This window comes from Schistocerca cancellata, chromosome 7 (assembly GCF_023864275.1).
Source record: "Schistocerca cancellata isolate TAMUIC-IGC-003103 chromosome 7, iqSchCanc2.1, whole genome shotgun sequence".
Taxonomy (NCBI): Eukaryota; Metazoa; Arthropoda; class Insecta; order Orthoptera; family Acrididae; genus Schistocerca; species Schistocerca cancellata.
In genome coordinates, this window is record NC_064632.1 from 602,464,613 (window position 1) to 602,481,014 (window position 16,402).

Consider the following 16,402-nt stretch of genomic DNA (forward strand, 5'->3'; position numbering starts at 1 on the left):
CATGCACATGTAAGCTACATTTGTGTGAGTGTGTGTGTGTTTTGTCTATTTCCTACGACGGCCTTATTGGCCAAACCTCACTTTCTGACATTCTTTCTGTTGTGCATATCTACGACTCAGCATATACACTATATGGTGAGTAGCAACTATCCTTTTCATAATATCATTGCTGTATGTATTATATACAACTGATTCTGGTTTTGATCTATTACTGTATTCTGTCTCAAACTCTTCAAGTTCGCCAATGAAGGTATAATATCCCCGATGAATAATTCTAAACACTTCTCTCCCCCTTTCAAATACTCTGAACATTAGATACGATAAGAACTCTGAATATAAGAGAACAGCACTTAAAATGCAGTTTACTGTGCTTACCTATAACTAGGTGGTGGGTACCCTTGAGCTGGGCACAAGATTGAAAATGCTGATCTAACAAATTTTTCTGATGTGTATATTTTTGTAAGAGATGGAACCTTGGGGGCAGCAGCTCCTACAGGCTCTGCAAAGAATCCCAACAGCTTAAATCAAGTTATGATCTCTTACCTGTATGCTGGGACGGGGAAACCCTGAGCTGGACACATCAGGGTGCAGTTGTGCCCAAGTCTGGCTTTGAATCCCCTTACATCATCAGTAGTTGGAAATTTTGGAACTGAGCTCCCAACAGGTTCTACCAGAAGAAATACAAAAAGGGATACCTGCTTCCTACTTATTCTCCATTAGCACATTTCAATTTTATCTCAAAATACACTGTAAATAAACAGTGTTCCATTACGAACTATAAAGAATGAAATGACTGTCTTTGATCACACTCTAATTCTTCCAACTTCAAGCCACTTTTCCATCTTCGTCAAGCAATAGATGTAATATATATCCAGCACATGCATAAAACAATAGTGCTACACATACAGGGACACTGAAAGTTACTAACTTTATGTAAACAATACACAAATTTTTGTCATCAATAATAAACTCCATGTAATCATTGCAGTGTATGCTTCAATAACATGTAAGTGAGTTAGAATGCCACTGTTGAACAAAGGGAAGTGATTTTCTTTCTTTTTATATTTTTGTTAATATATTAGTGTTATGGATTACTGTTGTATATTTCTGTTTTTGAGGAGTATGAAACAGATATTATTTTCTGTTACAAAAAGAAATGTTGTGTAGTAAAGCCAGATTGAGCAAAAAGTAAATTGCTAATAAACCATGGTAACTGACATCCATTTATAACAGTGTCCAATAAATCCTGCATCTTCATTCAAAAAACCGAATCCTTTCCACTTCTTACTGACCACAAAATTTCCACATGTTACTCATTAATAGTCCACCCAATAACACTCACAGCTAAACATGTTAATTAAAGTAGTTTGGTCATGTTAACTAATCAAGGGAAACAAATGCAGTATTTAACACGACAACCCGAAGTTCATAACAGGTAATATCATACATGAATTTAGTGTATCAGATAAACTTGCTCACATTTCTACGTAAATGTAAAACGATGGGAAGATACTTATGGAACAGTTTCTGTGTTTATTTTTATTCTGTGGGAGAGACAGACAGAACCACAATAATTATAAATAATTCTGATGTAGAAAACAGCCAACTTTGTCCCATTATTAACCAAGCATGCTGGGAATCCATCCAATTATGAATAAGATCCTCAGTCCTCAGAGTTCGCACTGCAAGGGATCAAAGAACTGGGAAGCATAAATAAAACACCAGACATGAGAATAGGTGAAACTACAAAAAGTAACAACACTAAATGTGATAGGACTGCCACAAATGGTCAATCAGTATGATTAAATATTGGACAATGTATGCTCCTTCAGAGATGGGCAATAAGAAGAAAATTCATACTAGAAGAAAACTAAGATGACAATAATGATAATAATGATGGTGATGAAACAACAATATTTGATCAATTTATTGTTGATGAGGAAAAGGGGCCAAAATAGAGCGAAAAGAAACAGATTTCTGAACTGCTGCCTCAGAATAGTTAATGATTAAGAAAACTATCTGTATGAAGTGACACAGTTTATTAAGTTCTGTAGATAACAATATTTGTTTAACATCAGTCTCATCCTTTAATGTGACTTGGTATGAATCAAAAACACATTGGACCAGTATATAGGCTAGTTAGTAAAGAGGTCTGTGTTTAAACATCTTCAGTCATAAACTGTATCAGTGAACTGTAATTCAATAACTGTCCAATCAGTATAATCCTGATTTTTAATGCTTCACAGCCAACTTGTGAACACTCTACCCAAATATGTGGGAGGTTCCTCAAATAAATCGAAATATCCTCTAGCCCCTAGGCAGTCACCTCCCCCCTCCCTATCATTAGTGTGAAGCTTTCCCCCATTAAGATGAAACGTTGCCCAATTTACAACTGATGAGCCTTCTGTCACCAACCTTATAACTTGTTCCTGGGTACATTCTCTGTACGCAGTATCAAGAGTGAGAAACCTGTTTCGATTACAGTTTGGCTCCGGCCTGTCGTCATCAGAGAATGTAGCACTTTCATTCCGGAATGCAAGTACATGTCTATTACCATGTTTCTGCAGTTCAGATCATAGCTTTATAAAGCCTACATCATCACAGATATTATTGTATTTTTCACAGTTTAAGACAACTGTTCATCTATTGTAAAATTTTGCCTTTACTAAACTTGGATGACCCAGAACTTCATTACTAATTAGCTCCTTGGTATCACAACAGTACCAACATACTGAAGATGTAAATAAACAATAAAAAACTGCAAAATAGAAAAGTCTTCTTTTTGACCACAATTTCTTTTCATCCTCCACAAACTGAATAATACTGCCAAACCAAAATTGTGGATTTGTGATTGTGATTTATACACATGCTTAATATATGACTTCTCTTTATACAATTAAAGAACCAGATTTGCTAGTGTGTATCACTTTTGGAAACTTCACACTTACCTTTGGTGCTGTGTTCCACAAATGGAGTAGAAGAGCAAGAGGAAAGTGGATAATTTTACAAACAGTGAGTTGGTAAATTTGGACTATAAAAAATGTTTCTGATAATTTTCTGTAGCATTTCCATCTATTCGAACACGGCAAAAAAAAAAAAAAAACTGACAACAGTGCCCATTTGTAAACAGGGGTACCCTATCCCAACATTCAGGCAACAAGTACAAATATTTAAGCACTTAAATGTGTTCTGAAAATATTTTCAAACTTATTTCAAACAGAGTCATTTATTTGTAGTCATGCATTATACGTTACTTTACAAATCAAAGATCAGAAATGTAAAATTTAAAGTGATCAGTTAATAAAATTTACATACAATCCCCAACAATTAGCAGCTGGAAAATAATGTGGCCAACACATACAGTAAGTTATTAACACCACACTTTGAATACTTTAGAACACTAAATACTCTCACAGCTGACACAATGCATAAACATAGAATATGAGTGATAATTAAAAACTTTGCAAAAAATATGACTCTTTACTGGTGAAACAGTTATTTGGGTAACTTTCTTATCCTTTAAATTTATTAGCTGACTATTTATACCTCCTGTTGCTCAAGTATAGATTTATACAATTATTTAAAAACTAATAAATACATTTTAGTAACTGCTAGCCATCACAATTTGTCAACATATTAAGTAAAAGTTAAGTAATGCATCACTCAATTGTGAGTGGTAGTAACTATTTTTGGAAGAAGCTGATGACTTATTATCAGTCATGATCAAATAACAACCAATTTGGCTATGAGTTACTACAAAATTCTTTTCTGGTCCACTGTATCTCACTTCTTAGAAAACCGTTCTAAAATATTCATATACGAATGCTAACAACTTGCTGTAGCATTTTTGCCAATCATTATGTCAACTGCTCACGAGTACTGATATTTGAGAGAGTTAGATTTAAAGTTGCAAACAAAAACAGGAAGTGCTCTTAATGTCAGAGGCTGCCTTTATGGAATTCTTGCTAAATAGAAAATACTACAGTCTACACAAATTATCATCATATTCTAATAATTCAAATTAAAGGAAAACATTTTCCCTGCTCAATACACAGCTGCAGCAATTTTCAGTGTTTATTTTAATGCCATGATCACACGGAAGTAAAACTCAGTGTGCAGACAGAAACTATAACCACATTCAGATAAAATTAATATCTGCTTATCCAATGGCAGTAGATCAAAAAACACAAACAAAAATTATAAGGTTCATTATTATTTGGAAGATGCCAATGTTTTCTCTAGTAAATGAGAAAACTGAATAAATGAAACTATAAACAGTAAAACAGGGAACAACACATGACAGACGCACAAAAAAGGTGGGGATCTAAGCAATCCGCCTTTCCTTTTAACCTACCCTCTCTCCTAAATGAGGATGCTACTAATAATTCCAAAATCTAGGATAGGATCACGTACTTTTCTATATGTGCCTATCAGCAAGACTTTTGCTTTCTGAAAATAAGTACCAGACAGTAATAAAGTCTCACCATTTCATAGTTTTCTTGAATGAATTTTCCTTTTGGTACAAAGAAAGCTACCAGCAAGAAGTACGTAAGAGAAAAGTGATTTGGAAGAGGAGAGCAGAAAAAGGAAGTAAATAACTGATCTTTCCTTTCTTCTCACGGCATTTCCTTCCCATATGTCAGCATTCGCAACTGCACTTCATACCAATTCTAGCTTCTCAGATTTACTAACCTCATACTTTGCTCAGGTGTCATTGTTAATTTTCATCCTGACTACCCCAATAATTATTATGTGCTGTGCTCTGTCATCTTGTGTAACTTTCCCATCTAATCCTTATAAGGTCTAATTTTCTACAATGCTTTCCTCTCTTCTCATCTAAATTTTTATCTTATTACAGAAAAACACATTTCAGAAAACTACAACATTTTATAAGTTTTGTATGTATTTAATGATCTGTTGCCTTGTATTAAGTTGATGACATTTCTACTTCTACTTTTTTCTGTCTTTAATTAAAACTAAATTTACTTACAAGTAAACTTTGTAGCAAATTAAAAACAAATCACCTATGTCTGCTTACTATAGATAAAGAGATAAGGGATCAAAACATTAGGTAATGTGCAAAAATAAATTAAAATAGTATGTAAATATGCAGGACAGTTCTGGTGGAATGTAAATAAATTAGGAGTAAAGAAGACCACTCACCAAAAGCAGAGTGATACACACACACCCCTGTGCCTTTGCTTTGTGCTGGCATAATGTGGGGGAACAGGTACGTGTGTGTGTGTGTGTGTGTGTGTGTGTGTGTGTGTGTGTGTGTACCCTATCTTGACAAAGCTTGCAAATGTTATTTCTCCTTTGCATTTTGCCTGTTGACAACTCAATTCTTCTGATTTTGGTGAGTGGTCTCCTACAGTCCTAAAACAATATATAAGTTTTCAAGCTCACTGCTTAGCCACGGTAGCAGTTCAGCAGTGACTGTGTGGGCTTCAGAGACTAAAATATTAAATACTGCCAAGACTGTAAAACAGAAATGGTCTGTACAGGAGAGTACATAACGTATGCATTGTAGTACACTTCTTGTAGATATACTGTTATTTTTGTGAGGAATTTGCAACAACCAAATTTTCAATGGCTGCCCATTTGACCTCAAGTTACAGTGATTAAATAACCTACATCCTGCCCCATCCTGCTCACAACTGCAACTGCAATGACCTGTATTTGATACCTTATCTCTTCCTGTTGGTACATAGAGAGAAGAATGGAAAGATTGTTGGCTCTATCGCTCATTCAAATGTCAAATGTGTTTAAGGACAATTATAATACTTTGTTGGATCAAAAAAAAAATCAGATTATGTTCAAACTCCAATAGGCACTTAGAAACTACCTTCCACTAAAATAACTTGCAAAAGCAAATCCTCTTTTGGAACATGACAAAATTATATAAATGCAAAGGAATATGTATAATAGACAACTGCTCACAGATTCTATTGGCCAAATATGCGAATTCCGAGACCTCTCTCTATGTTCGCAACAGTTGATTGTAAAAGATATTGCTTAACTGATACTCACCGGTGATGACAAGACGGCCCTTTGTTGCACTTAGTCGTGTTTCTCCACTAAGTCTGTGTTTTGTACGACACTGATATGATTTGTAACCATCTTCAGGTCCTACATCTCTGATATGTAATTCACCCGATGGTAAAACTATGTACTTTCCATCTGAAAATGTGTTTGTAACTTCTATATTTCAAAATTTTACACTTTTAACATCCAGTTCCCAAAGAAAACTGAGCACATAGCTTTAACTTTAATTGAATGTTCAATCCTTTACCCACACTTAGCCCAAGTCTTAAGGACAACCTTGTAGTCAGAGAATAAGCAATTAGTTTGTTTAATTTCTTCATAGTACATTAAAGCTTACATCACTAACCGCAAAGAACATATAAATTTATAATATTAAAACTATACAGTTCAATGAACAGAAGGAACTTTTAATTTCAAAATAACAAAGCCATTCAGTATCTCTCTTCATTTTAAATATGAAATTGTAATATCAAAATATTGCCACTCACTGGGTGAAACAACTATCAATGATTTGGGTTAACATATGACTGAAATAAAGATTCAAAACTATTTTTTCCTTCTAAACTTCAGTTTCCCATACAGAAATGCCATTAAAAAATAAAAAAGTGTGTGTTTTATTTGGGAACTGGAGTGTTTTTATAAAATTACTATTTTCTTTTTCACTTAAACCAAACATGTACCATGGGCCTATAGTACATCAGTTCTCTTTTTTCAAAGTGTCTGCAACACACCAGTTTCAGCTTCATTTATGCTAAGTAATAAATATGAGATTCAAGCCATCAGTAGAATAAATAGTAAATTTTCACATACATTTTGAATCAAATGTGTCTTCCAACATACACATATGCAAGTGGGGATTTGTTTGAAAAATTAATGCTGCATAGATATGACATACAAAAAAAGAGAACATTGAGAATGGTTTAAGTGAAATAAACAGACAATAGCACTAACAAGAACACTGATTCAAGGGCAAACCATTTTGCATGCATTAAAGTTTTATTCTTACTCATCATAATACAAATATTTACACTTGATTCACGTAAAAATTATAAATGCTCATGCAGGCATTTTCTTAATACATTTCACAAAATATTCATGCAATTTTAATGAAACAATAATAAAAAGACAAGCTTACAACAAATTAAAGAAAAGTATGCACTTTGAGACACAAGTGAAAATGTCTTTAAGAAAGGTGGAGCATTTTGCTGCTCTGCCTCTGAAGTACTGCAGCTCTATAAGGTAGAGAATTTCAACCAGTTTTTGCCTCAAATACAGTTTCAGTTATTTCATCATTCTCAAAACTTCAAAAGAATTCTGCCCTGCATGCAATTCAAAGGCAAAGCACTGCAGATCTCACACTGAAGACAGATGGTATACCTCCAGCTGTTCAACCTCTTGTACCAAAGATCAGTTACCTTAATAAATGTGAAATGATCATTCAGTTTGAGATGGTAATGAAACATGTTTAAGAAAAGAAAGGTGCTGGGCCTGCTTAATCTGTTGTATGAAATTTCTCTTTTTTTTTTCAGATTCTTTAATGTTCTGAACTGCTGTGTGAAAATACCATCTCTCTTAGTGACATATGAAACTCAAATTTATGTAAAGACAACATGGCCTTCGTAGAATGCTAGTCAACCTGTAAGTAAAAACAAAATAACTACACTGCTGGTACCATAGTCTGTGCTGTCCATATAGATCTCTCTGCCAGTATCCTCCAACCATGATGACACAAAGACGTAATCAGCTACAAAACTTGGAATGTGACACTTAATTATTGCTGTATTTCCTCTCAAGACATGTTCATCCATTACATTCACTTCATAATGCTGAGTCACAACTGAAAATAAGTGGGAAATGTCAAACTTACATGCCATTAATGAGAGTCTGAATGCTGCTAGAAGGATTAAAGAATTTGGTATCACTTTAGGAAAAGATCTGCTTACACTGTGAAAAGTTGGAAGGCTCGATTCAAATACCTATGATTCATGGACTCATTTTCGTGGACATTTATAACGTGGTCACTCTGCAAGTACAATTCTGAGTAAGCTTCTTAATATAATACTTTAAAATCTGTATTGAAACCCATCCATACCATAATCAGTGGGAGGAAGATACCGTGTTCCCTGAGTATCTTCCCAAGATATTATTTCGACATAATCAGATACAAATGATGGGATGTTGCACTTGAACACAGCAGTATTACCCTTAATGACAAAGACGTCATAAACCTGTGCCTCATAATACTGGTTCACCACTGTAACAAAATTGAAGTAAATGAAATGAGCAAACATAAGGCAAAATAGCCATTTAACAACATTCATGGCCACATCTCTGTACACAATGCATCTTAGACACCAATGGGCAAACAGCACCTGAAATGAATCCAAACATTAGCTAATCTACTGCAAATAAAACAGTGCTCCAAGAAGAACCACTGTTGTAAAGGAGTGAAGTACAGAAGTAAGATAAACACAATAATAACATCGGAATGTGTACCAGCAGTTTTTTCTTTTTTTTTCCCTTCCCCTAAGGAAAATTCTATGTTGTTAGTTATTAAATGGGATTTTTAGTATATTACCATAAGAGTTGCCTGCAGAAATGGAGAATCTGCTGCCATCATCTGCGACCCACTCGACAACTTCCACAAAATCAGCCACAAAACTAGGGACCAGACATTTCAAAGTTGCAGTATTACCACGAAGTACAAATTCATCAATCACTCTGCTTTGGTAGAACTGATGAACCACTGCAGTAATAAGGTAATACATGATGCATTAGTGATATCTACAGCAAAGAAACAATTACCGTAGTCAGGGCCAGGGTAGTATGTATTTCCATGGCTATCCATCCACATTTCAACAGACACAAAATCAGCAACAAAACTTGGTACTTCACATTTCATTACAGCAGTGTTTCCACGAATGACATATTCATTGTCAGCTTCTGCTTCATAAGGCTGTGTAACAACTGTAAGCATTTAAGTATGTCACATAAAACATTACTTCACAGCTGTAGACATCAAGGTGCAAATAAAAAAAAAAGTGCGCAACAACTGTATATGCAAGCTCACTGGGTATCTGCCTTTTTGCTACTTCTCAGCTGTAAAACATATGAGAAAACACATCTCAGTTGATGCACGATAGTAGACACTAAGAGTAGTTTTTGGCAAGTTCTATAGATGACAGCAGTCCTCCGTTTAAAGGAATCCTAAAATTTTAAGCCAAGTAGACATTAATGTATTTTACAATTTCTGTACTGTATATGGCCTAAACCTTTCCACATGAAATCCTACATAACATTCTGCAACGCCAAACAAATGGAAATCCTTGAACAATGCAAGAGAAACAACGTTAAACTTATAAAATAATAGCAACTAATTTGTTATAACAGATATGATGTGTTAGCCTGATCTATTACCATAGTCATTAGCTGTATTGTGAGTATGAACTGTTCCATCATCTGCAATCCATGAGTCAACAGTCACAAAATCTGCTACGAAACTAGGAATCTTGCATTTCATAACAGCACTGTTACCACGGATCACATACTCATTTTCAGCCTCTGTAACGTAGTACTGTGAAACAACTGAAAAAAAGTCCAGAAATTAACAGTAGTCTCAAAGTACTAAATCATGTGTTTTAGAATGTAACCGGCAGCACGGCTGGCAGAGTAGAAAGATGAGGGAACACCAACATTGCTGTTCACAACAAAAACAATACGTAACTGACGCCATGTTTTCTCTTTACATTTTGTACTGTTATTTTATACATAGGGTTTCATGAAGTATACTGAATTGGTTTTTTTACCATATTGATTTTCAGCTGGAAAGTAAACTTCACCCGTATCAGATATCCATGACTCAACTTGAACAAAATCAGCAACAAAGGAAGGTATGCTGCATTTAAGGATTGCCGTATTGCCTCGAATTACATATTCAGTCATGATTTCAGCCTCATAAAACTGATTAACCACTGTAAAAAAGGACAAAATTACAAGAATGATGAAGTCCAATGGTCACACCTGAAGTATCATGCAATGACTGCAGAGTATACTGCTCAACCTTCAAAAAGAAAAATTGATCAGATTAATGTCATAGTTAAACAAAATGAAAGCTATCAAATTTGTAAATGTGCACAATGACACAAAACTAACTGATCAATTATAAATACACTGTAATTACCATAATCAGAGGAAGGAAGGTACAAAGACCGATCACTGCCAACCCAGGCTTCAACTTTGACAAAGTCAGCAACAAATGACGGAATGGTGCATTTCAGAACAGCAGTGTTTCCCCGTATCACATATTCTGACACGACTTCTGCTTCGTAGTACTGATTTACAACTGAAGAATTTTCAGAAGAATATAGTTAAAGCCTGGATCAAACTTAGAGGCTAAGGCAAGTACATACATTGATGTTTATTTTCAATTAAGACATATGACCTCCTCAAAAAATGAAAAGATGGTCGAAACTTGAGCCATGGCAAACTTTTACAGGAAGTGAAATGAAAAGAAAAACATGAATTTTCTGGATGACACTTTTACACTAAAGTCTCCAACTGTAGTATACATACTACACATGTGGGTACTTAGATACAACTTGTGATATGCATATCATTGAGCACACAGTTTACACACATGCCAACAGTGTTATTTGAAACAGTGTACAAGATAAACTAAATTGAGATAAGCTCCAAAGGAATGAGAACAACCTAAAATACTTTTAGAAGACAGAAGAAAACTCAATGAAATTTCACTTGAGTCAAATACACACTCAAACTCGTATCCTTGAACTTTTTTTTGTTATTAAAATTCTGTAGTTGTAACACATCCATTAAAAAGCAGCACTTGTCTGGTAACCCTATTTTTTATGCCTATCATTACAGCTGACAGTGAGGAAACCTATCCTCAAGCAATCTACCACATCACACCTTAACAAATCCATGGTAGAGCACTTGCCCACAAAAGGTAAAGGTCCCGAGTTCGAGCCTCAGTTTGGTACATAGTTTTAATCTGCCAAGAAGTTGCAAATAGCAAGCAGAGGCAATGCATGGACATGTTTTATGAATAAAAGTCCATCAACTATCAACATTTCAGTTTTTTATTTGCCTACAAATATTTCAGAGTGTAAGATCTATCTTCATGGGTTATAAGTTCCAATTGAGGCTTTCCATCATGGCCAGGTGAAACAGCAAAACACCTTAATTTGGCATTTGCAAAATGTGTTTTACTTGTGTTACCTTCCATCGATCTCTGTCTTACACATGCCTAGTCCTTTTCATTACTCATTGCTCCCAGTTTTACTATTCACATGTAGTGAACTGCAATTTCTCAGGTCATTTAACTAGAACAAAGAAAACAGACTGACAGAGATTTTAACATTTTGATACCAACTCCGCCAGGCTGATATGACACTGAAGATGAGTTATGCAAGATTCATAGTTCCCACTGTTTTCAGTCTAAGAAGTCTACAGAGCAGTGATAATCTGCTTAGGTAACAACAGAGACCTTTTACAACGACGATCAAACAGTATGCAAATTAACAAGATGAGTCTGTTGAAATACACTACTACACACTCACATATTAAAATCACACACTTTTGGCCTCCCATGGATATCTGTAAGGAAGATCTGATTACATGAAGGAGTCAGCTGCTGGAAAGTTTGAGTAGGGCAGTTACCATTGAGAAAGGAGTTGTCACCATATGTGTATGAATGACCAGCATCATCTTGCCAGGAAACCACAGTCACAAAATCAGCAACAAATGATGGAATGCTGCATTTCAAAACTGCTGAATTTCCACGTATCACATATTCGTTGTTAACTTCAGTCTGGTAAAACTGCTGAACAACTGAAAATTAAAATATTCCTAAGAGAATGCATGGGTTAAGATGTTCCGACTCTTTGACGTTTAAATTATATGCCATAATTTAGATTTACCGTAATTTGTTTCTGATGGATAGAATGTCTCTCCTTGATCAGTATGCCAAGACACAACACTGACAAAATCAGCTACAAAGGAGGGCACCTGGCATTTCAACACTGCAGAATTACCCCGTATTGCATATTCCTTGTTTACATCTGTATCATAGAACTGCTGAACAACTGCAATTATATATAGAAAGCAATCACTTACCCGGTCCCCCATTAAACTAAACATCTGTTATTACTGTTGCCTCAGCAAGAAAGTGAAGAAATAATTTTAGCTTTGTGTGAAACGAGCAGGATGGAACCTTCTCTCTCAGTGTGTGTGTGCGCGCGCGTGGTCGTGCGTGCGTGTGTGTACGTGTGTGTGAGACGGGGGAGGGGGTGGTGTGCGTGCGTGCGTGCGTGCGTGCGTGTGTGTGTGTGTGTGTGTGTGTGTGTGTGTGTGTAGGTGTAGGTGTGGGAAGGGGGAGGGGGTGGTGAGTGTGCATTTCATAGTATAATACACCATTCCCTCAAGAATAGACTGAAATAACTGAAAGTTTGTAAAAATACTGCCATAGCTAAATGGTAAACTATATAGGGAAGGGATAAAATGATCATCCTTCCCAGAATATGTCTGGAACCAAACAAGCACTATTCTGAAAACACTGATTGCCTCCTGAATTTTCAGAACTGTAAATTCCTATACCAAGAGCAGAACCTAAACAAAAAGCTGAGAAAACAGACATAAAATACTTACTTGGAACGCAATGCATGTAATGCAAAAATAGGAAGATTTCAAGGCATCACCACATGAAACAGTTAACAAACTAAAGAGCAATGAAATGTCAAAAAAATGTCAGACATTTTACAAATGTCTGCTTGTGTCTGTGTATACGCGGATGGATATGTGTGTGTGCGAGTGTATACCTGTCCTTTTTTCCCCCTAAGGTAAGTCTTTCAGCTCCCGGGATTGGAATGACTCCTTACCCTCTCCCTTAAAACCCAAATCCTTTCGTCTTTCCCTCTCCTTCCCTCTTTCCTGATGAGGCAACTGTTGGTTGCGAAAGCTTGAATTTTGTGTGTATGTTTTATGTCTGTTTGTGTGTCTATCGACCTGCCAGCGCTTTTGTTTGGTAAGTCTCATCATCTTTCTTTTTAGATGTGTTCTTTTTAGATGTACACTCTTATTTATATTTAGATGCTGCACACACATGTCTGTCTCAGTCTATGGTTGCATGTGATGTTTCCTTTGCTTTATTGGTCTGCTGCCCTCTTGGGCCTAAGCTTTCCTCCTCTCTTTCTTTTAAATTCCTTGAGGTTTCATTTCGGAATGTTACAGAGAAATTGTTAAAACTGAATATAATTAGTATCCACAGCACAGTTTTGCTCTCTGGAGCCAAGTACTGTTTCTGTTGCTCCCTCAAATCAATTTCTTCGCACCTCATACACCAATATGAATTTCCATGCATGTGTTTACGTATCACTGAAAGTACTGAGTGTGATAACATTGTTTTCAAATAGTTGATAAGAAATCATCTTGTCTACATTGTTTTTGAGACACAGATACACACCTGTTGTGAAACTGTATGGCAGCTCATCTGCAACAAATGCTCCCAAACTCATCAACCTCAGAATTAAAACAATGCAATGTCATAACAGTGACAAAAAGTAATTCTTCAGCTTATGAAATAAAAATCTCATTTGACAATGAATGAGAGCAACAGAGGACAGACAAAAATCAGTAGGAAGTTTTCACAGACAACAATATAGTTAATTATATCTATGCAGGTGGAATACTGTCTATGCAGGTGGAATACTGCAATGATTAGAATTAGCTCTGATAATGGCTTCACTAAGAGAAATGCACATGATAGCTCCTCTTTGTTCTTATTGTAACTAACTTCTCTCAATTGTCAACCCCAAAACTTCAATGAAAATATGTGTAGAGGACAAATAGTAGGCCTAATATCTAAGGTAAGAATATTATTAATGTGTGTGTGTGTGTGTGTGTGTGTGTGTGTGTGTTGGCGCACGCGCACACTTGCACATGTGTAAATAAGTGAACATAAAAAAACAAGAGGAAAGACATCCGAAATGTAGTGATGAGACTTGGGTCCTGTAAAAAATGTTGGACAAAGGTCATTTACAAAATGTTCATACTCAACTTTAGGTATGCAGTGAGAGTCACATATATGATTTCAAAGCTGCTAAATAACTTTTCTTAAAATTTCACATATTTGTAATAAAAAATGTGATATGAACATTTATTTTTACATATAAGTACAAGTGCTATGTTCATGGTACACACATTGAAAAAACTTGAATGAAATGAATCTCCCTGCAAAAGTAACATAAGAGGTTTATACTGTAGCTTCAATTGTAAAAATTAAATTCTTGTGATTCCCCAGAATTATGCAACCCTTTCAGACTGTTGCCACTTTAGGGACTTGCTTCTTAATCAATACTGTTTTCTTGAGTTTCACAGAAAAAGTGATAAACAGTCCCAATGTGATTAAAGGAGAGCACATAAAAACTAATTCAGTATGATCAGGGATTTGAGCTCCCACCTCACTCCATCTAATCTAAGAGGGTGGAAACTTCTTGGTCTCAAGATACGTTTGGTCACAATTTCACAAACATAATAAGTTTACACTACATTTAGATCTTCTGCAGTGTAAGGAGAACCAGCCTAGCAACTGTCCACCAAATTATTTAATCCAATATTAAAATCTTTAAATTTTCTTCTAAAATATTGAAATTCTCTTCTATTATAGAGTTTCCTCCCATTTATTGTTCAATGTCTGTACCATAATCACTGAAAAAATTAACAGCAAAAAAGGGAAAAAGGAAGCACACAGACTCAGATCGCAACGTATAACATAGAATGTTCTACAGCAGACCAATGGTTTCTTTATTATGAAACTGCGCAAATTATAAATTTTAATATAGTCAGACATTTTACTGTAACTGCTTTCATTACTTCCCATCAACCAGGATGACTTGCTAACCCCTTCAACTTTATTTCATATTTCTGAACTACTTAAGAAGTTTCAGGAAACAACAGTCAAATGTCATCAGCATGTTTGAAATGGGCTGTATTTTTTTTAACATGTTATTTGCCTGCTGATTTTTTCCTTCACAATTATGTAGATACGTTAAAACTCTCCTTTCAGGAAAAAATTTGCAAGAGAAAGAAAAGTGCTGTTAAGTATGTAAGATGACAAGTGATTATCCAATATTCAGTTGATGTCATTTGATATCAACAAATACAAACTGGACTATACTGTAAGCCAACGATGCTGGATACAGAAGACTCCTGTGATATGCCTTCACTTTTGATGCCTTTTAATGAAAAGTTCTCTCATCTCATATCGATAATATTTGTCCACCTGATGATTACTTACATCAAAACAAGTTGAAAAAATAAAAAATATTAACAATACAGATTTTGGTGGTATTACAATGGTTTTTTTATTTCATTTCCCCTTCACTTCCTCTGAATTCTCCTTCCTCCTCATCATGTTACTTATATTTCATCCACCTTCTATCACTCTCTAATTCTTTTCTTCATAGACAAGGCCATTTCTGTTTGTCCATCATATCTGAAATATTCTGGTTGTTCAAAATTGGAAATTTATGGCCTATACTTCATTCCTCTTCACATCTTACATTCTCAAAATGAGGTTCAGCAAAATCTATTTTGCTTTCTTGTTTTGTTTTTAAATAAAAACTATGTCCTGCCTTTTCAGAGTTTTGTCTGGTTCATCGGTTGGTTTGTTGCTTAAAGGGACTAAACTACTAAGGTCATCAGTCTGGATCTCCATGAATGGATGAAGTATTGAAAGAAAATGTGGGCTGCATGCCACTTGCAGGTTGCTAAACCATTTATTGTAGCATTCAGTTGTGGTTACTTTTTCTATCACAAGTGCAATTTTATTGCAGCTGCGTGGTGACATGAATACAAAAGATATACTAGCTATCTTCATTTCTCAGTTGTCACTGTAACACACAGGGTTCGACACACAGGGATCTACAGAACTGTCTACTCCTTTCCAGGTACTGCTCCTCAGCCATCAAAAACATTACATGAGCTTCCAAAATTATTATTATTATTATTATTATTATTATTATTTCTCTTTCCTGTCTCAGACATTGTGTCTGGTTAAAAATGGAAAGTGACGCGGACCTTGATCAAGCGTGACTTCCTTTTAACTGTATGGTATATGTTACATTGCATTTAGGAACTTTCGGGTAATTGAACATGTACAATAATTACAGATTTCTGTAGTTGTATATATACATTTGGTTGTAGCTGTATTGCGTTGATGTACTGGTGGATATGTGTGGTATGACTCCTGTAGTTGATAGTATAATTGGTATGATGTCAACTTTATCCTGATGCCACATGTCTTTGACTTCCTCAGACAGTTGGATGTATTTTTCAATTT

The 16,402-nt window shown here is 35.3% G+C and overlaps 1 protein-coding gene across 1 annotated transcript in view; it reads right to left on the reverse strand.

Moving 5' to 3' along the window:
• LOC126091914 (Down syndrome cell adhesion molecule-like protein Dscam2) overlaps positions 1-16,402 on the reverse strand; it is an 895,908-nt gene that overhangs the window by 511,846 nt on the left and 367,660 nt on the right. The window contains exons 5-8 of the mRNA XM_049907230.1: positions 11,725-11,895; positions 10,226-10,387; positions 6,031-6,180; positions 376-499 (exon numbers count right to left, since the gene is read on the reverse strand). Coding sequence (XP_049763187.1) covers positions 376-499; positions 6,031-6,180; positions 10,226-10,387; positions 11,725-11,895 — 607 coding nt within the window. The remainder of the gene's footprint in view (positions 1-375; positions 500-6,030; positions 6,181-10,225; positions 10,388-11,724; positions 11,896-16,402) is intronic.